Below are 22,822 nucleotides of genomic sequence, written 5' to 3'. Positions count from 1 at the left end.
TTCTACGAAGTATTGACTACAAAAGCACGACACACTTTTCAGATATTTATTTGTTAAAAACATTGAAAACCATTTATTATTTTCCTTTCACTTCACTTCAAAATGATGTGCCACTTTGTGTTTGGTCTATTAAGTTCAAGGAGTATGAATTTGCAGGGCACTGTATATTTATGGTTGTTACGTGTGTTAGGATATACTGTACTGTGTATGATCCTCTGCATGTTATTTTTGCCTATGCTTGTGCTTTGGGCTTTTTTAAATATAATGTAAATACCTTTCAACTTTTCCTCTTTTGGAGATAATAGCACTCTTGTAAATGGTGGTCAGGATGAAGTTGGTGCCATTTATTTTGCTTTAGCTAAGATGCGAGGGAAGAACGGTGTAGCTCTGCTTCATTATTTTTATGTTAGGTGCTTTATTTAAATCCTAGCAGGAACCCTAAGCATTAGTCTTTTCTGATATTTTCCCGTGAATGTGTCCCGCCCCACTCTTTGTTTCCCTTGGATACTTCCCTATATGGCAATACCTCCAATGGTTCATCACTAGATGTCTATAAAACATCCCCGTCTTTGTTTCCCCAGATGTTATTAGAAGAAGCGGACAGCTTTTTGATGTCGTGACGGATGTTCATGATGCTTATCTGCTTTGTGTTTACTCGGGAAGTTAGCTTAAGGCTAACATTATATACCTCTTTATTCTGTTAATAAACCAGAGAACATCCCGACACTCCATTGTCTGTGTGTGTTGCCACCATAAGGCCTGGGAAGGCCCGGATATGGGTGTGACACTCAGATGTTAACTAATTAGTGGCTATATTGTGTACTAGATGTGACGGTGACTTCATGTGGGATTTAATTGCACAATCATAAGTAAGTTTTAAAAAATATACAGCGCCATTTAATGAATTTTAAGATGAACTAATGATTTTTTCCATTTAAAATTCTTTTCTCGTGGGCTGATCGCGATAAAACAATACCTATAAGTTACGCAACTCAGTATTTTCTTACACGATGCATACACAAACAAACAGACAAAAATTCCCTAAATCACCTTGATGTATTCTATTACTCATCTTGAGTCCCCCCAGATTATTTTTCGCAAATATCTTCAATGTGCAGACTTTAGAGTTTTTTTATATACTTTGATTTGATTGATTTATTTTAAAATATACCCGGAAATACTGTAAGAGCTGCTGTTGTTCAAAATGCAATTATCATATTATATATTTCAAATAAGATTATTATTTTATATTTTACATCATTTAAATTAAAAAGCATTTTGATGATGTCATTTTTATTACAAAACCAATCCAGTGAAGCTGTTTCAAATTATGGGCATTACAGTGGTACAGCAGGCAGCCTTGCCACCTCATATTAGCAAGATCCACATACTGTAGATCTCATGTCTCCTAATGTACCTCCTTCTAAGAACATAAAGTTTAGAAGGTGGATTGGATATGGTAAAATTCTCTAATGAATGAGTGCAGTGTTTTTATTGTCCAGTTCTTCTGTTATAAACTTCAATTTTAACACTTCATACTTTATACTGGTATGGAAAAAACAAAAATACTAAAGATGAGAAAAAATTCCAAATTGTAGTAACTGACTTTTAAGTGAAATAAATAAATAAATAAATAAATAAATAAATAAATAATAATAATAATAATAATAATAGTGGCTTTGTTGCATGCATTTTCCTGGCATGGTTTGCATCCACTTGTATTCTTAGTGTTGGATCAAATCCAGAGGCAGTTTACTATGTATATGTTTTTTTATTTAATCATCTAAATAATTTCAATTAATGCAATAGGATTCATGCTAATTAGGTTCACTTTGATAAGATCTTTGAAGAGGCGTACAAAAGAACTACACCTCAGTGTATTTCACTTTTTATTAGAGAAAATAAGGAAAAAGAACAACAACGAAAAAAAATCTGGCTTGCACTCAACACCAGTAACTCACATTTCATCTTTTCGTTTTTCTCCTTTTCTTTGGCATACACACACACACACACACACATGCTTTTTAAAAGTGTTAAAACTGTTTCGACTGCAGAAAGAAAGACTTAAATTCTAGGCAGGGCATTTTGTGAAAAAAAGGGTCTGATTATGAATGCAACACAACAGATAGAGAGTGGCTTTAAAAAGAGACACCTCATGATATCAAGCTGCTTTTACTCACAGCAATGGAATGCCATTTTATGACTTTTTTGATCATTTAATTTTCAGTACTTGACTTAAGTACACTTAAACAGCAGGGTTTTCTTAATATGTCTTTTTTTTTATTTTATATTTATTCCACCTAACCGATTCAGATTATCAAACTAATTTTAAAATTGCATAAAGATAACCATGTCCATGATGTCCTAATCCTACCTGGCACTATTTGAAAAAGTAATCGTCCCTAAACCTAATAACTGGTTGTGCCAACCAGCAACTGCAATTGCGATAACTGGCAATAAGTCTTTCAGATTACTGTGGGCGAATTTTGGACCACTCTTCTTTGCAGAGTTATTTTAATTTAGCCACATTGAAGGGTTTTCAAGCATTAAAAGCTTCAAAATCCTGTTTAAGGATGTCAATTGAATTTAAAACAGGACTTTGACTAGGCCACCTCAAAACCTTTTTTTTTTTTTTTTTTTTTTGAGCCATTAACTAAAATTAATTAAATATTTAGATCATTGTTTTTCTGCATAACCCAAGTGTGCTGGAAGTCACAAACTGATAGCCGAACATTCTCCTTCAGGATTTTATGGAAAGTCGTCCAATTATGCAAAGCAGCCCCAGACCATCAGACCACCACCATGTCTGACTGTTGGTATGATGTTCTTTGTATGAAACGCCGTGTTAGTTTTATGCCAGATGTAACGGGACGCACACCTTTTGTCTCATCAGTCCACAGAATATTTGACCAAAAGTCTCAGAGATAATCAAGATATTTTTAGGGCAAAGGTGAGAACTTTTGGAACTCTACCATGGATGCCATTTTTGTGCAGTCTTGTTCTTATTGTCTTGTTCTTATTGTTAAATCATGAACTTTGGACAAGTGACGTCTGCAGTTCTTTATATGTTGTTCTGAGTTATTTTATAAGCTTCTGGATGAGCCGTTGTTGTGCTCAGGAATTTTGGTAGGCCGGTCACTCCTAGGAAGGTTGACCACTGTTTTAAGTTGTCTCTATTTGTGGATAACAGCTCTCACCGTGGTTCGCAGACTGTTACAGGCCAATTACTTTGTTTTTTATCTGTTCTTGAATGTCTTAAGATCGTGTTGCTTTTTAAGATCTATTAGCGTGCTTTACTTTGTCAGACAGGTTCTATTTAAGTGATTTCCTGATTCACCAAGTCTGGTAGTATTCAGGCCTGAGTGTGGCAAGTGACATTTCACTCAGCTCTCTAAAATGACAATTTATTCATGATTTAGCAAGGCAGAAATCACTTTTTTATATAGGGCAAGGTGGGTTTTTTTTTGGACAAAAAACTGAATTTTGTATTTAATTGAATTACTTTGTGTAATATTAAAATTCATTTAAATATTTTGCATTAAATATGCCAAAAAAAAAAAAAATTGGAAGGGGGCAAATACATTTCCATGAAATTTAACATCTAAATCATTTACAGATTTAAAGTATCTTTATTATTTTCAGTACTTGCCTCTAATTTTATCCTAGAATTTGCTATTCACGTGATAGATTTTAATATATAACTTTGTAAAAAAAAAAAAAAAAAAAAAGCAGGAGAGTAACCTCACATTTAATGTGTGTGTGTGTGTATGTGAGAACTTGACTTGATGAAGTCGCCATGTGTGGGTCCATGCCAGCACCTGCAGCTCTGCAATCATGTAATTGGTTAGCAAGCTCATAAATAAGTAAACAGGAAGCAATCCCCATGTTGGCCAAACAAAACAATCACAGCGAAGCACTTCAAACTGAGATACAATGAAAACAGCACACAGAGGTAGAGAAGAGGAGATCGGAGTTAACATTTGCCTTCGCATCACCACTGGGGGGAAGAATATTTGCCATACAAACATGGTGTCATGATGTAATGATCGCCTGTCGGGAAAGCTAGCTAATAAAAAAGTTCAGCTCCTTTATAAAAATAAAAGAGGGAAAGAGAGGGGGAAAAAAAAACATCAAACAAAAGAACAAAGAGTCACAGCTCATGTTAAGGAAGGAAGCGAGATAGGAAGGGCAAAATATCAACACATTGTCAAGTTCACACGCAAAATAACAAGAACACACCACTCACGGTACAACAGCAAAAAAGGTTACACCGCATCGAAACCAACCAATCAGCAGATTTACAAACACCAGCTACCAGCTACCGACAGCGCAAACAAAATACTGCACTCCATAAATACAAAAAATCCAGAACATGGCCACAAGGAAAATTGAGAAAGAGAATAAAAGATCAACAGCACGTCATGCCACTCCATCACAGTAGTACACATGACGTCATCCAAAAGAAAATGACACTGTAGCGGGAACTTACAGTTTCCCCCTGACCGTGGACATGTAGCTAGGCAACAGCGTGGCCATCTCGAGCTACGTTTGGCCATGCCTGGGTTTCACGCCGGTTAGAGGCAAAAGGAAAAAAAAAAAAAAAAATCCATGGAATTTCTTTTCCTTCACCTTTTTCATCATGAGCATTACCGATGCACTTACAAACTTCTCAGGCAGATCATAAAGGAGACATTGCTGATGGAAATGAGAAATGTTAATATTATTATTATTATTATACAAATAAAAACATACATACAGAGTAAGACAGACTGCAATGAGTGAGTAAATGGAACAAGCATGTACATTAAGAAACAATTTTGAAGACAATTTATAATCTGGGAAAAAATAAAAACAAACAAGGAGGTGGACATGCACATTCCTGCTGACAAAATATGCACACACACACACACACACACACCCTGTGGACAAAAGTGGTAAGTATGTTTTGTATGCACGTTGCCAGATTCTCACTGAGTAGGCCATTGTGCTGATCAAACCTCCCAGTGCTCTCGTTTGAGGACATCTGTCTATCGAGCTCCATGGAAAACCTTCTCTCCTCAGGGAGTCTGCACTGCAACTGATGTTCTAATGCTTTTAACTGTCTCAGTGCTGTGGCCTTAATTGCTCTTTTTAATTTTTATGTCAACCGTACATCTGGGTTCTTGGAAAAATCAAAGCAAAATCAAACAGTCAGTAATGCGTCTGTGCATCTGTTTCCATCCACATGGAATGCAAATATTAAGGCCAGGTACCGCACCCTGATGGGATTAGTACACTGCCCATTACCCAAATAAAAACTTTCACATTCATACTGTATTTTCTTTGACTTGTGGTGCACAATCATGCTCCCAGAACAACTCTTTTACAATTCGAGTCCTGATTTCCTGATCAGTAAATAAAAAATAAATGAAGTTAATAAATAAATAAATAAGTAAATAAATAAAGAGATGTGTTTACTTTAATTCAGTACATTCAGGTTATTAGCTGAATTCATTTTATTGCTACATAACATTGCTTGAGTCTAGACCTGACCAACTGAAGCAACGCCAGATCATAACACTGTCTCCAGAGACTTGTACAGTGGACACTACTGGATGTACGATAGGTGCATAACTTCAAGTGCCTCCTTTGCACTCTACAGTAACACACCCATCACTCTGGAGTAGGGTCACTCTGGACTAATCTGATCACATGACCCTTGCCCAAGTGATCGGGTTCTTGTGGCTACACAGATGTTTAGTCCAAATCCTGAGTTTTCGTCACACTCTGTATGTTTGGGAAAGATCTTACTTTCACTAATAGACATAGCTGTGATTTATATTGTTAGTATTTTATGATGTAATTTCAAGCGTTTAAGTGATCACTGATCACACTCTTTAACAGCATAGAGCTGACAGTTCAAGACTATTCCTTGAGGTTTTAATAAGGTTTTGCACGGGCCTTAAAACCCAATTTTAAGCAATTTAATGCTTTATTTAATTTGACCCATCTGAACTGCTTTTTTATTGTTTCTTGAAAAAATTGAACTTCATGAACACATTAATTTTTGTTTAGTCTATACTTTTAACATCAGCAGCTTTGCTAGTGATACCTGTCCTTAAAGAAAACAAAATAAAAAAGAGAATTGCTCAGTTCCATCAGCTGACAACACGTAACAGTATTGTGAAGCGGGCCCAAAACAATGAACCCCTAACATACACACCGACACTCACCACGCGGCCCAACCCACATTCTGTATTTCTAACTATTACTCAGTGGTGTTTTAGTATGCCCAATTTTTTCAATTCAAACGTCCCAAATGGAATTTGCATGAAAACAAGTGGATAGAGACCCTACTATTGGTGGTTCTCACCTGGATGTGGATGTTGGTGCAATCAGTAAGGGCGGTTGGCATCTTTTGGCCGCTTCAGCTGGACCTTAAGCCTCTTCATGCCAATCTGAAAACCATTCATTGCCTGAATGGCAGCCTGAGCGCTGGATGGATTATCAAAGCTCACGAAGCCTGAACGGGGAAAAAGAGAGAAGGAAAAATAAATAAATACCAGGACCAAACCATTAACATGTTCCATTATTTATTTATATACTCAGCAAAAAAAGAAACGTCCCTTTTTCAGGACTGTGTATTTTAACAATAATGTAAAAAATCCAAATAACTTTACAGATCTTCATTGTAAAGGGTTTAAACAATGCTTTCCCATGCATGTTCAATTAACCATAATCAATTAACATGCACCTGTGGAATGGTCGTTAAGACCTTAACAGCTTACAGAAAGTAGGCATTTAAGGTCACAGTTCTAAAAACGCAGGACACTAAAGAGACTTGTCTACCGACTGTGAAAAACACCCAAAGAAAGATGCCCAGGGTCCCTGCTCATCTGCGTGAACATGCATTAGGCATGCTGCAGGAAGGCATGAGGACTGCTGATGTGACTAGGGCAATAAATTGCCATTTCTGCACTGTGAGACGCCTGAGACAGCACTACAGAGAGACAGGAAGGACAGCTTAACATCCTCGCAGTGGAAGACCACGTGTAACAACACCTGCACAGGATGGGTACATCCGAATATCACACCTGCGTGACAGGTACAGGATGGCCACAACAACTGCCCGAGTCACACCAGGAACACACAATCCCTCCATCAGTGCTCAGACCGTCCCCAATAGGCAGTCCATGAGGAGGAGATGCACTGCAGTACTTCAAGCAGCTAGTGCCCACACCAGATACTGACTGGTACTTTTAATTTTGAGCCTCCCTTCATTCAGGCACACATTGGGAAACATTTTTAGTTTATGTCTTATGGTGTTGACTCTTAGTGTTCATACAAATATTTACACATTAAGTTTACTGGAAGTAAAAACAGTTGAAACTCAGAGGACATTTCTTTTTTTTGCTGAGTATATATACATACACTACCGTTCCAAAGTTTGGGGTCACTTTCTAACTCCATACTCAATAGACTTCATAACGCCTCTAATCTGAGGTGCTGTTAATTGGTCATTTTTCAGGCTGATAACTCTAAATGAACTTTGCAGAGGTAGGTTTTGGTCTCGCCCTCCTGGGATGGCCTTCATGAGAGCCAGTTTCATTATGGTGCTTGACGGATTTTGAAAATGCACTTGATAATACTGTTCTTGCAAGAACTATTACAGAAAGGCCGACCTCTGTCTTAACTAACTGTTGTTTTTGGTGTTGTTACATAATTACCTAATTCCATATGTGTTATTTTATAGTTTTGAAGTCCCTAGTATTGCTGTAGAATGTAGAAAATAAATCACTAAACAAAAACAAAGAAATCTGCAAGTGTTTTAAAACTTTAAAGGGTAGTGTATATACAGGGGTAGGGGTAGCTCAGTGGTTAAGGCATTGGACTACGGTTCGGAAGATCCCAGGTTCAAACCCCACAACCACCAAGTTGCCACTGTTGGGCCCTTGAGCAAGGCCCCTTAACCATCACTGCTCAGATGTGTAATGAGATAAAAATGTAAGTTGCTCTGGATAAGAGCGTCTGCCAAATGCCTTAATGTAAATGTATAAAGTATTCAAATAATTAATAGTATAAAAATGTCATTTAAAAATAAATTATTGGGCCTCCAAATGTCGCAGTGGTAAAGTGCTCGCCCTATCATCCAGAGGTCATGAGTTTGATTCCCAGGTGATGCTGTAACCTCTCGCAGCCGGAGGCCTAGAGAGAGCTGATTGGCCGAGCTCTTTTAATTGTTGGTATGGTAACATATTCTGTTAATTAAAGGTAATTATTTAGCTTATTTCAAAAATGTTTTGCATATTTAGCATATTTCAAAAGTCACAGATTCTAATATGAGTTCAGTAGTATAATATTATACAATAGTATAATAAGTCTTGCAAACTACTTTGTAGCTTTTTACATCATATTAACTATAAGACAATCTTTAATCCCCTGCTCCACAAATGCACTTATCCCAATTTTTCTCTAGTGCTTGAATAGCATCAAGGTGTTAAGTTTTCTCAGTAGGCTTTGGCCATGATCGGACTGTCTGCTTCACATCTGACACCCTGGCCTCCCAGGAACCCCTTTAATTCCCCAAACATATGAAAATGTCTTGGAGCGAGGTCAGGGCTGTACAGAGAATGTGGAAATAACTCCCAGCCTAATCCCTGTAATGTGCAAGTGGTGTTGCTGAATGAATGTGTGTACAGATCCCACAGATGGATGCGTCTCGGAGGTTGGCAAAAAGACAGTAGTCGATTTTCAAGGATTAGATGTTCCACTCACTAAATGTTCACAGGAATGTCTGCAGATCATCGATCTCAGACACAAGGCCTTCTTTAAAAATTTGCTCTATTTACATGCTTTACTGTGGTTTTATTGTGCTTGAAAGTCAGGATTGGGATTGCTATACTCCAGTTTTGGTGGTTTGGGCTCCCCGGGTTGATGTAACAGCTCTGCTCCTGTTAACATTCTCGTTACAGGTGCTCTAACTTATCACAGACGTGTCAAGGCAAAATGATCCTGCGGCTCTCCTGCCCTTTTCTTATCGCCGTCTTCGCTGGTTGACTGGCCAAATTTGCTGCCCGCCAGCTGATTCAATCACCTGGCTACAGCTCCGATTTAATTCCGTAGGTGAGGCCATGCTTTTGTCAGGCCAGCCAGAGATAAGAGCACAGCTTTTACAAACCTTTTAAAAGAGCCAAGCCTGTCAGACAACTTCTATCCACCGTCATAAATCTCCCTCCCTCCTGTCGCACCAATCCGGCCCTGTCCCTGCCAGCAGCCGGCAAAGAGTGAGGTGACAAAGCTAAAGAGAAGATGACTGGATGGAAGAGTGGTAAATCATACAGCTCTTGAGCAAAGTAAATCAGTCAGCGCTGAACTTTCTGCCATGTTTTATAGGAAGCTGTGCACTTTACAAGGGCTGCTTCCTTCGAGGCAAGACATTAAAGATTCTTTAACAGTGGAGGAGAACTTTATTGATTTTTGTCTATCCATTTTTTTGTATTTCCAAGGCCTACAGTAGGCCTAAAATTTTTTACAATATCTTAAGCCCTAGGGATATTTTTAAATATATCACGGACTGACTGTGGATTTTTAATGCTCAAATCTAAAAGCATACAGTATTTCGGCCCTTTTCTTTTTTTTTTTTGACATACAGTATATACAGTACAAGGTTGTGAAAAAGTTTTTTTCCCTTCCGGATTATTTTTTTTTTTTCACATATTTGTCACATATTTGTCCGAAAAACACCAAGTTCATGTCACACTGTCTCATAAATAAATAAATAAATAACATTTAAGGTTTATAAGTGGCCTAGTCAAAGTTGTAAATTAAATCCTGTGTCATGACCTTAAATGGGATGTTATGCTCGAAAACCCTTCAATGTGGCTGACTGAAACAATTCTGCAAAGAAGAGTGGGCCAAAATTCCTCCACAATGATGTGCTTAAGAATCATTGGCAGTTATCACAAACATTTGATTGCAGTTGTTGTCGCTAAGGATGGCGCAAACAGTTTCGGACAAATTACTTTTTCATATAGGGTCAGGTAGGCTTGGAGAATTTTTTTTCCTTAATAAATGAAATTTATTTAAAAATAATTTAAAACTGCATTTTTGTATTTACTTGGGTTATCTTTGTGTAATATTCAAATTCCTTTGATGAAAGTGTATATATATATATATATATATATATATATATATATATATATATATATATATATATATACTGCATGTGCATGTGTCTGTGTGTATTTTTATGCAGCTGTATATAGCTAAGGTTTGATTCTAGCAGACCGCTAAAAAAACGTTTTTCATTCCTGGCTGATACTGATCATTGTTAAATGTCAATATTGAGTGAGTAATCACTGGAAATTAAAAGAACACAATGCCCCAAATGATTTGGCAGGCACCTTTGTCTGCTTCAGGGATGCGGAGATGCTTTTTTTTTCGAGCTCACATCCATGGCCTAAAGCTAAGAATATCAAATCCACGCAACCTGAGAGGAACTTGACATACTATTCTGCTATTAATATTTGCTCCTTTTATTCCCACAAAGAGTTTGCTTCTGAAGAGGGTGTCAATATTTCATAGCTTACTTTACCATAAAACAATGGATTGAGTTTTCATGTTTCACTCATTCATTTATATGACTTAGAGCAATTCCAGAATGAATTATAAATGAAGAGCTATATATTTGCATTAATCTCTCACAAGTGGATTTCCCTTACAGTTGAGTAATACGGTTTAGTGTGTTTCAATCAGAGCACAAAGAAGCTGCAGCACACAGACAAATTTAATTTCACAGCATCTTAATCTAATTTGTAAGTAGTTCCAGGGAAACATCCTGTGAAATCTACTGTATAAGACAAATGTTGCCTCATTGTTTATATGGACAGAAATTATAATAAACGTAATTTCTTACTTTTTTTATAGTAATGCACTGGTCTGAACAAAATATGGCTAAAAAAACGAAAAGAAAAAAATTAATAAAGAAATATGCTAGGTTTGTGTAGAAGTCTTAGGCACCCTGTGATTTTAGCACAAACTTTGTTATAGATTTCCTTTTACATTTTTATGACTTTATTTTTTAGTTAGTACATAAACATTTTTTCCAAACATCAGTATTCCACCACAAAATTTAAAGTTACAGAAAAAAATTGTATGCCAGTCTTTTTTTTTTTTGCCAATAAAAAGCAGACTATTATGTACATAACACTTTTTAGACATAAAAATAAAACAAAATAAAAGTTGCTCGGTTTTGTATGGCAAAAAAAACAAACAAAAAAAAAACAAGTGCAACAGTCAAAGTCCTTAGAAGAACTAATTTCTTTATTAAACTGCCTAAATTGTCCCTAGATTTGTTAAAAAAAAAAATACTGAATGTTTTATTTATTTATTTATATTTATTTATTTATTCATTTATTGAAAGGCATCCATGATCTACAGAATGTATTTACATGTGCACTGTATATGGAAGTATAACCAAAAAATTTCAAAGGAAAATACCTTGTTAAATTACATGAACTGAACAAAAACTTGCTGCAATAAAAATGTTTTAATTTTTCGATTTGATCAGAATGGAAAAAAATCCTTACAGCATTTACAATGCTTGAAATTTTTTTGCCACTGCAGTTTATTGTGATTGTATGTATAAAAAATATGTAATTAAATCATTTGAAATATGTATTTTATTAAATTCCTTTTTAAAATATTTTTAAGTATTAAAGATACCATCTTCATTATTTTTTAACCTTGCAGATTCAGGCTGCCAAAACTCATGTACTAAAATTCAGGTAGAAAAAAAATTAAAACACAAAAAAAGCAATGGATTTCCTATTGCTGTGGTCTGTTTTGCAGTGTACTTTCAATTTGCCCTTCCTGCTCCCTGTGCAGGGAACTACTTGCCAATCGGAATGCATAACTGATTAAGTTGCCAGTTGAGCTCATCCATAATTGTTATATTTAAAGCAAAGTCATCACGGTCTTTCAATCAAAAACAAGAGCAATGGTTTTCCTTTTCCGTGCACTCAGGACTGCAAGTACAGTCACGTTCAGTAACCAGTTTGGATTAATTTCTTCTACAGCAGCAACAAGAAACAGGTTGTTTACACTTAAATTTATTTTGTTTATAAATTGAGATAACAATAACAACTTAGAAAATAATAAAACAATAATAAATAAAGAAAAAGCATAAACCACAGATTGTCCAATGTTTTAATGCCATTGACAATTAAAATATTAAGCATATTTTTTTATTTTATTTAACGTAATTGTTTTACAACATTTTAGTTTTAGTTTAATATTTATTGTGTCATTTATTCTTTGTCTTGATGCAGTGCTTACAGAATTAAAAATACTCAGATTTAGAAAGACGTAGTTAATTCATGCTGTAAGATTGCTTCCTAAAGATCATGTATAGGATTTGGAGTTAAGGAAATTATTTCCATAATTACTGAAACATGACTGCATTTGAATTCGCCTTTAAATGAAAGATAAAGTATTAAATATAGAGATTACGGTGAGGGAGGAATTTTAGCGCATAACATCGTTCATTCTGCCGCTCAACTGGCAACCCAATCTGTTAGAAGTGCTATGTTCCAATCAGCAAGTAGTTCCCTGCAAAGTAGGCTGCACAGGGAGCAAGAAGAGCAGACTTTAAAGTACAAACCACAGCCATCTGCAATCCATTGCTTTTCTTGTGATATCCCAGATCTGATTTTTAATACCTGAATTTTGGCAGCCTGAATTTGTGAGATTGGAAGATAATGTCTTTTTTTAACACTTGAAAATATTTTTAACAAATGATACATCCATAATACAGTCAATTGCAGTTTCAAAAATGGCAATCATTGTAAATGCTGCAATGATTTTTTTTTATTTACTGTAGATCAAAAACTTCAAACATTTTTATTGCGTTTTTAAGCTTTTGTTCAGTTCATGTAATTCAACATGTTATTTTGCTTTGAGGAATATTGGTACTGTCATATATATATATATATATATATATATATATATATATATATATATATATATATATATATATAATTTGGCACTTTTTTAAATAGTCCCAAAAGCAATTCTAGTACTTAAAGCAATTCATAGGAATAAATAGCAAGTAGATTTTTTTTTTCTCAAGGCTGCATATCTATAAGGAAAGCTGTCTTGCAGTACTTGCTTCTTCTGTGCTTTAATACCCCATAAACCTTCACTGATGAGCAGCATCCAGGGGAACTGCTCACTCAAATGTGACGGCACTTTTCCAATGTTAATTGCAAATTGATTAGCAGAGACATGGGAAATAAAGAGAGGAGGGGAAAAAAAACTAATCACGGCAAGGGAAGTGGGGCATGAGACGATTTCTAAAAGGATCGTGCCAAATGATGACGCTTTTATCTCCTCACGGCTGGTTGTCTTTTTTCTTTGATGAGCGTTGTGGGTACTCACCAAAACACTTGCTCTGATTGGTGGCCCGGTCCACGAAGACTTTGGCAGAGATGACGTTGCCAAAGGGCAGAAACATCTGCATGAGCTCGGCATCCCCAAACTCCTGCGGCAGGTGGTAGATAAACAGGTTACAGCCTTCAGGCCCTGTAGAAACAGACACAGAAAAAGGATGTAATGAAAAGATAGGTAAAACACAAAAGAACATTTAAATTGAAATTTAAAAAAAAACAAGACACGAGAGTAAATCTGTGAATGTGAGAAAACGACAAAAAGATTTGCTCAGGGTACGTTCTGTTTCATCGCATGAAATCCTTTGTATGTATTTAATGTGGTAAATAATGATAAAAATTAATAATTGCACATCATATACTGGCATTTGTTCTGAGAAATCCTGTGAAAATACTGTACATTATGTTAGACATCATATTAAAGTTAATAATATTTATTGAAAATGTATGAATGTGGTTTTCTCCCAGAAACTGTGCCAGATTAGTGATCTAGCAGTCTAATAAACAAAAATTTATAAATTGTTAGTCCTTAAAGGAAGATATGCATCACATGCCATACACTCCATCCTAATTTTAAAAAAATAAAAACGTTTGTAAATAATACTAATAAATTCTGTCAGATTAGCTCATCTGAATTATCTAGCCAACAGTAACCGTAGTTACACATGGTTTTAAAAATATATAAATATGATTTTTAATCAGCAATCATTGCAAACTCACTTGCATTTATGATTATCAACATTTATCACATATGTTTTAAAGACTTAGAAATAGGATTCCTGTCAGGCAAGCTAATGCTAGCTAGCTGTTTAATGTAAAAAAAAAAGGATGGTAAACATTTGTGAACATGATTTCTAATCCTGTAAATTAAGAAAATCTCTCATAAAATAATATTAGGTCGGCTTATGTTAAAAGTACAGTGGAATCTCTGATTACAAACATAATTCATTCCGGAAGCTCTATTTCCAAAACACTCGTAAACCAAATTAAATTTTCCCATAAGAAATAATGGAAACTTAAATTATTCGTTCTACAGCCCAAAAAAATAAATACATAAAAATAATTAACACAAAATATAAAGTAAAAATAAAACAAATGAACCTGACCAAACAACCTTACCCAACAGATAAGTAAGAGCGCATGTTAACGGAATCACTGCTGTAAAGTAAAAAAAATAATAATAAAAAATGAACCTGCACACTTTACCTTTGAAAAGAATCGTGACAGAGTGGAGTTTCTGCGTAAGGCAGAGAGTGTGTGTGCGTCTGTATCGGCTTCCCACACAAACACACACCTATTGTCTCCCCTGCTGGGTCTTAGTGCTTGCAGAGTTTTTGTGTAAGGCAAAGAGTGTGCGTGTGTGTTTGTGTGCGTGTTTTTACCCAGCAGAGGAGACGATTACCAACAATTCCACAGCGTAAGAGAGAGAAAAAACGTTGGCTCAGTTGCTATCATGTGACGCTCGGCATCAAAACAAGAAGCGCATGCGTGATACATGATACTTGGTGCTCGTAAACCAAGACAATACTTGTATCTAATTATTTAAAAATCTTTGCTCGTCTTGCGGAACACTCGTAAACCGCGTTACTCATAATCTGAGGCTCCACTGTAATTACAAAATAATAATAATAATAATAATAATAATAATAATAATAATAATAATAATAATATTAATAAGCTGATAATCAGCGATATCTGCAATTTGGCTAAGAAATAAAGTATAAAAACTCTTATGTCAGTAAAAATAATAAACTTGCCTCAACTATAACTGCGTACACTGGTGGCTAAAAATATTGAGACAACATATGCTATGTATTATAGTATTATATTTATATATATATTATAGTAATCTGTGCACAAAACCGTAATTACCGTAGTTTGAGCATATCTGACTAAATCTGACTAAATCTGAGTTGAGCTAAATAACTGAAAAGCCTATGAAAACTGGGAATATGTAAAAATGGTATTTGGTTTGGTCTGAATCATCTCCAGACCCAAATGCAATAGAAAGATGTTGAACAAGAAAATATCTTCAGCACATTTACAGTATTTGGCAAACTCCTTTTTTCAGAGTGACTTGCATTTTATCTCATTATATATCTGAGCAGTTGAGGGTTAGAAGCCTTGCTCCAGGGCCCAACAGTGGCAACTTGGTGGTGCTGGGGTTTGAACCTGAGACCTTCTAAATGGTCTGACTGAGCTACCCTTGTACATGGTCTTCAAAAAGCAATCAAGCAACCATGCATTGAGCGAGCGAAACCAGAGTACTGTAGCTGGATCCAACAGGTTTTGAAAAATAAAAATAAATATTGATTGATGTATACCATTTTTATCAAATAAAATCTTGATCGTTATTTTTTTGGAAAAAATGAGAATGCCATGTCATTAAAACATGAAATTTACTTTTGGCCACAACTGTATCATAAACACATATCATGAACGCTCTGCTCCCTGGTACACACAGGAACTACGCCGTATGAAAATGGCTGGTCGCGCCTTGGAGCGCCAGTTTAGAAAGTCTGGACTTACTGTTTATAAGCTTGCTTTCCGTGACCATCAAAGAGCATATTTCAAGTCCCTGAAGGATATGCAGCGGTAGTTTTACTCTAATCAAATTAATAAAAATCCCGATAACTCAAAGCAGCTTTTTGCCACCATAAACCATCTTCTGGAGCAGTCTACTTTTATTGAAGCCACAGAAGAGCGATGCAACAGCTTTATTGACTTTTTTAGACTCAAAGTCTATAGTATTTGCTCTTTAATTTCTGGGCCTCTCCCTCAATCTCCTTTGGTCTTTGACTCCTCATCTGGGAGTTTGCCATCTCTCCCATACTTCACTAAGGTTTCAAACAGCCACATTGAAGAAATTTTGCGAGGAATGAGACCATCATCTTGTACATTGGACCCCATCCCAACAGTACTGCTCAAGACATTAATTCCCAGTATCAGTCCATTAATAACACAGTTTGCTAATCTTTCACTACAAACTGGCTACGTTCCACCTTCTTTGAAAGCTCAAAGCTCAGGATCCACTTGATCCTGATGTGTTTGGAAACTACAGGCCCATTTCAAATCTCATGTTTCTATTAAAGGTTCTAGAGAAGACAGTTGCCTTTTAGCTCTTGAACCACCTCAAGTGCAACAACTTATTTGAGAAGTTCAAGTCTGGCTTTCGTCTAGCCCACAACACGGAGACAGCACTGCTCAGGGTGACAAATTATCTACTCATGACAGCTGATGGAGGATCACCTTCTCTACTTATCCTTCTTGATTTGTCAGCAACCTTCGATACAGTGGATCATAATATTCTCCTGGATTGTCTCCATTACACTATTGGTCTGTCGAAAACTACAGTGCAGTGGTTTCAGTCATACCTGTCTGACAGATCTGAATGTGTCATGTTGGGAGGATGTCCAGGCTGCTTAATGTCACATGTGGTGTTCCACAGGGGTCGGTTCTTGGCCCCATTCTTTTTACCATCTATATGTTACCTCTTGGGTGCATTTTCAGCAGACATGGACTGTCTTTTCATTGCTATGCTGACGACATGCAGCTTTATATTAAAACTGCTCCAAGCCCCTCTGAAGCCCTTTCGAACCTTACTGCATGCCTTGAGGAGATAAAGGCAAGGATGAACAATAACTTTCTACAGTTGAACAGCAATAAAACTGAGGCAATTCTTGCTGGAACCCCTCATTAGATCCTTTCTTCTCCCATATCTCAGTTTACTTTTGATGGTCAGGTTATCATTTTGTCCTCCACAGTCACTAACCTGGGGGTTTGGTTTGATCCACAGCTGACTTTCAGTGAACATATAAAACACCTACAGTATGTAAAACATCAGTTTACCATCTATGAAATATCTCCAAACTCCGCTCCCTTTTAACACTCCCAGATGCAGACTTGTTCATGCCTTCATATCATCAAGGCTGGATTACTGTAATGGACTCTTTGTTGGGATCCCTATAAAGGACATTCAAAAATTACAATACATCCAAAATAGTGCCGCTAGAATCCTAATGAAAACCAGGAAATTTGAGCACATCACTCCCATTCTCCAATCACTACACTGGCTTCCTGTCTCATTCCGTGTTGAATATAAAATCTTGATGTTAACGCATAAATGTCTCTCTAGTCAGGCACCATCTTATCTGCAAGACCTGATCTCTGTACAGTGTTCTAACTGCACCCTTAGGTCATCTGGAAGTGTGCTCCTTAAAATCCCTTTTACCAGACTCCGTACCATAGGGGACCGAGCCTTCTGCTCAGTTGCACCACAGCTCTGGAATCGCCTTCCTGTCCATATGAAAACCACTCAGAGCCTTGATTCATTTAAAGCTAACCTGAAGACTTTTTTATTCAAGAAAGCTTACAATTGTTGATGTTTTTTTTCCCCCTGATGTTAGCACTTTGAGATTTAGTGAATGAAAAGTGTGTTACAAATAAAATGTATTATTATTATTATATTTATTTTAACATGCATATTATCAAACATTCCTAATCTCTGTCTTGTCCTTCTTCTTCAGGATTTTGTTTCCACCTTTAGTCAAACAGTAAAACAAATAGTAAAAAGTTTTATAACATTAAATTCGAAGAAATGATAGAGTACGTGAATTTCTATTGCTGAGTTTGGAAGGGCATTTTTATTCTAAAAAACAATCTTATCTGTATAGGTATGCAACTTTATTATGATGGGTTTGGTTCCCTGAGCAGTGTTTTTCCTCCAAGGTTGAAAAAATATACCACCAATCTATCAATATCTAAAATTTAATATAGCTCATGCATGAATGCATACAATTGATGCATACACTTTTTGTCCAATGGCTTCAAATGCAGCATGTTGCTATTTTAAAAAAAACATTCTTAAAACCGCTGCTCATTTCTCCAAAGTGCTTATGTGATGAACGTTATTTGCCTGTTCTTTTTTAGTGCTCATCTTCCTGTTTTTTTTTTTGTTTTTTTTTGCTGTTGCGCTGACACTTTTCCTCCCTAGCTAATTCTGACTCGAGAATGTACAGGCGGAACAGGGCAATTATCACCTTTTTTATCAGAGATGGGTGGGGCCACTCTTACCTTCACGCTGTTGCTGGGGGATGATGGCCGGTTGCTGGGGAAACGCTTGGCTGATTGGCGCATAGGCGGCAGGATAGGCTGCTGTTGCGAGGAGACACAAGAAGATGAGGGGAGAGGGAGAGAGAGAAAGAGAGAGAGAGAGAGAGAGAGAGAGAGCAAAGGGAATTTGCATCAATACTCCCAGATTTGACACAAAAACTTAAATCATTATCTCATTGTTCTCACTTTCCAGATGCTAAATAAATAAACTGTGTTATAGTTCATGGGCAGTCAGCTTTATTTTCGCCATGGTTCAGTGCACAATGAAAATAAACTAGTTAAGAGGGTCTTTTATAAAACCCGTCCTCCCATAGGTACTGCAAAAAAGACACAGGACTTGCATTAAGTTCTTATCTAGTAAATAAGGTTTCATTTACTCCACTACTGTGGACCTGATTCTGCATGCTAAGCGGCTGCGTTTTTATTCCGCAGAATTTCAGGCCTTTGAGTCAAGTCAGTATAAGGTTATAAAGGATGAAAAAGAAAAAGTATGATAATCCTAATTATGATTACTTCCAATGGCTGCATTAGATGCATCAGCCACATCTGGATTCACATAAGGACCTCTCTGTCAGTGAGTAAGTGGGTTATTAATCTATTTCTGCCATTCTGAGCTCTGCAATTTTCCTGTGCTGCTTTGTATTCTGACTTTAATAAACCATGTGTATTGTTGAGAAAGTTAAATAAGGACAATTTTATGCATTTTAAATACTCATATGTTTGAGTATGCAGTACAGTATGTTTCATTAATGTTACAATAAAGTCGACACATGATGGGTTTCACTGCAAAATAAGATAAAGCCATTCTAACAGTTTTGACAAATAAATAGTTTTAAAAAGTTTTAAACTTTTTATGCAAATTTTTGCGTATGTTTTGTTTGAGCAACAGTTGTGTTAAAATTTTAAATGGCTAATTCAAAGTGCTATAAATTTATCTCTACAGTTTTTCAAAAACAATAAATTGGGCGAATGTAAAAGTGTAATGTAGTATAAAAAAATATGTTGGTCAAGTTTTAAGAACCAAAAATCAAACTCATGATAAGTGCTTGCTTTTTGCAGTGAGTAATGCAGTTTTTAGTTTAGTTTTTTATGAATTACAAATATTGTTGTAAGAACCATTAAAATCAAGAGTTTACTCAATCAAGAGACCTACTAGTTTAAACAGTAGCTTGTTATAGAAAGCCACGACCACTGGTGAAATTGCAATAGCAGTACCAGGAATATATACATTCTTTTTCTTTATCATTCTTAAAAATTCTATTGATTACATTAAATTAATTTACAGTAACAAGTGTCTTACTTTACTGATCACATGACAAAAATATTTTTTTTTCGTTCAAAGTTTCCAAATAATTTAAAACACAAGATTTCAAATGATATAAGAAGGATACACACATACCAAGTTTCCACCCTGATTGAAAATAAAAAGAAATTCCATTTTGCAATAAAACAAAATATGCATAATATTTTCTGGCATTTATATAGTATTCAAGCAAACATTTTAAGCATGTAGTTTTTTTTTTTTTTACTGCTACAGTATAAAGGCCTGCAACATAAATGCTATGTGGAACATAGTGTGACATTTTATTTTTCACTCATTTTGTCCATTTTGCTAAATTCAGAATCAGAAAACTGCATTAAACAATATCTACAGGAGGAAAGTTATGCACATTTTGAGATGGATTATGCAGTTGTTTTTCTGTGCCCCACATTCAGATAATTAATTGCATGTACTGTAGTTCACACCAAATTTTCTTGAGGGCTTTTTTTTTTCTAGACCACAACACCAGTGGTGATCATTAAACCTATAAAACAAGCTAACAAAAAGTAATAAAAAAAGAGTAAGAAATAACGCATCATTAAGGAAATAAATTTGCTTTACTTTGCTGTCGAACGTAATGCAATGTAACAAATAAATACAGGGGTACCTCGACCCCACGAATGCCACGCCTCATAAATTTTCACCTAAAGAACTACAATTTTTTGTAGGAAATTTGCCTTGGCATAAGAATTTTCGGCTTTTTAAAGTAGCCGGTATCAAGAGGAATCATAAATTGAGGTTTAATGTCTATTTATATATTTTTTTTGATTGTTCTTATATGCAAAAATATGATAAAAGTGTTAAAAATTGATAATATTTTGTTTGGCTGGAACGGATTATCTGCATTTCGCTATATAAAATTTCACATTTAAGAACTCGCCTTCAGAACGGATTAAATTTGTACACCGAGGTACCACTGTAACATAACAAAATAATAATAATAATAATATGATAATATATGCCTGAGAGGATGGATAGCTCTGGAATAATAACAATATTACAGTGAAGTATACTGCTATTATGTTGCTGCATGATTAGTACTAATTGTAATTATTCTATTAATATAGTGTATTGTGCTTTCTAGCATGAACCAAACTATTACTGGGCTTTTTGTGTACACACGGCCAAGAAATGTCAACTTTTACAGAAAAGGCCATCTGACTCACCACTGTTGTTTCAAACAAAACTCAGAAACATTTAATGGCAGGGTGCTTTGAGTCGATTCCAGTGACTATATTCTGTCATGAGATGATCATTGTTTGACTGTTTTCAAAAGTTATTTCTTTCTTCTTAGAGACGTGCTGTATGGTAATTTGGTGTTTTCCGCGGCTGCATCCAGCCTATCAGCCATCATGCATAACCACTTTGATAACGATGAAATCTCTTTTATTTACTCTGGAACGGGTCAAGTCATTTCCTCACTCAATCAGAGTTCACAAGTTGGCGAATATAAACAGTTCCTTCCCCATTCTAGTATATTTAAAAATAGTTTTAGCATTTCTAAAGCCCTATTTTGGCTGGAAACATTAAGAAACAGTATAGAATACAGAGTCTTATTACTGTAAGACCCGATTCTGATCGAGTTTTTTAAAGTAATTCTTCCTACTAGAGAATCCAGAGAAGGATTAGGAGGGATAGAAAGGAAGATGAAAAGGAGAAAGAAAGCACCTGCATAGTGTTGCACGCCGGCATATGCTTGCTGGAGAGGGTCAGTCACTGTTGGACTCTGTGCTGTACGGATACAGAAAAAGTAATGGAGAAAAAGATTATTCAGACCAATAGAAACAGCAGTGACAAAGAATTTAAATGACTACCAAGTGGAAAAAGTGGAAAAAAGGGAAGTTTGGTTTCATAGCCTGGGATCAGATCTAGGGTTTTCTCGGCTCATGCCTTATGGTTGTGTGTTACCTGGATAGGGGTGAATTCCATTGGTGTATATGGTTTCAGAGGCTGGCTGTCCATTGCTTTGAGGAGGCAGTGCGCTGAAGCCATTCACCCCGATCGGAGCGGCGATGCTGGGCACTGCTGTGGCACTAATGCCTGGAGGTGTGCTGGTGCCTAAAACACACACAGGAATTATCCGAGTTAGAACAACACACCTGCCAGAACCACTGTATATGACACGATTGAACAGAATCGAAAGATTATAATCGGCCAGTTACAACTGCTTTATGACTTTATACTATATACAGCACATAAAGCCGCATAAACGTTTATAAAGGTGCTTTCAACAGGCATCAGCTGGTAAACAGTACAGTGTCGTCTTTATCAGCTTATATTTCATAAATTATCCTACACGCTATGTAGTATTAAACATTTATTGTTAAACATTTATTTAAGATCGAAAAAGTTAAATCATTATGATTAGATCTAAATAATTTGAATATCCAAAGCAACAAATTAACAAATAAAAAAAATTAAATTAATAGAGAATGCGATCTAAAAAAATATTTAAGAAGGCCAAATACCTACTTATATAATACTATATAATATATATTCTAAAAAAAACAATGAAATGATTACTTGATGTGAGTTTGAATAATGTGATCTAAGTTTAAATTATTTATTACATGTAAGTTTTTAAAAAATATATACTGTATTATTTATAATATGTGAAAAATATGTGAAAATATCTTAAAATACAAGGGACGTTCAGTTCAAACTGGAAATTTTGATTATGTATTATAAGTGTAAAAACTATATATTCCTTTATTTCATTTATATAATCCTCTGCTACACTTATCCTGTGTTTCACTAGTGCTTGATACAATCAGGGTACAGTAGAAAAGTTTCTCAGTAACCACTATCTAGCTGCCTGCTTCATGTCTGAAACCCTGGCCTCCCAAGAACTCACACGAACAGATGTATCTCTTTTGCAAGTTGGTGACAAATCATCTGTTAATTTTCAAGGATCAGACGTTCCTAACCCTAACCCTAACCCTAACCCTCGCTAAATGTTCACTCG

General features: G+C 35.7%; 1 protein-coding gene across 5 annotated transcripts in view; it reads right to left on the bottom strand.

Moving 5' to 3' along the window:
* celf6 (CUGBP Elav-like family member 6) overlaps nucleotides 1–22,822 on the bottom strand; it is a 182,795-nt gene that overhangs the window by 2,962 nt on the left and 157,011 nt on the right. For 4 of the 5 annotated variants that reach the window (XM_053500308.1, XM_053500309.1, XM_053500310.1 and 1 more), the window contains exons 8-13: nucleotides 21,766–21,915; nucleotides 21,526–21,588; nucleotides 18,498–18,578; nucleotides 13,417–13,560; nucleotides 6,353–6,502; nucleotides 4,490–4,558 (exon numbers count right to left, since the gene is read on the bottom strand). In XM_053500308.1, the coding sequence (XP_053356283.1) occupies nucleotides 6,375–6,502; nucleotides 13,417–13,560; nucleotides 18,498–18,578; nucleotides 21,526–21,588; nucleotides 21,766–21,915 (566 nt within the window). In that variant the 3' untranslated portion in view covers nucleotides 4,490–4,558; nucleotides 6,353–6,374. The remainder of the gene's footprint in view (nucleotides 1–4,489; nucleotides 4,559–6,352; nucleotides 6,503–13,416; nucleotides 13,561–18,497; nucleotides 18,579–21,525; nucleotides 21,589–21,765; nucleotides 21,916–22,822) is intronic. The other variant, XM_053500312.1, reaches the window with a different exon arrangement.

The sequence above is a fragment of the Clarias gariepinus genome, chromosome 7 (genome assembly GCF_024256425.1).
Source record: "Clarias gariepinus isolate MV-2021 ecotype Netherlands chromosome 7, CGAR_prim_01v2, whole genome shotgun sequence".
Classification (NCBI taxonomy): Eukaryota; Metazoa; Chordata; class Actinopteri; order Siluriformes; family Clariidae; genus Clarias; species Clarias gariepinus.
The sequence above is the reverse complement of the archived record's forward strand: the minus strand, read 5'-3'. Positions and strand labels throughout refer to the sequence as shown.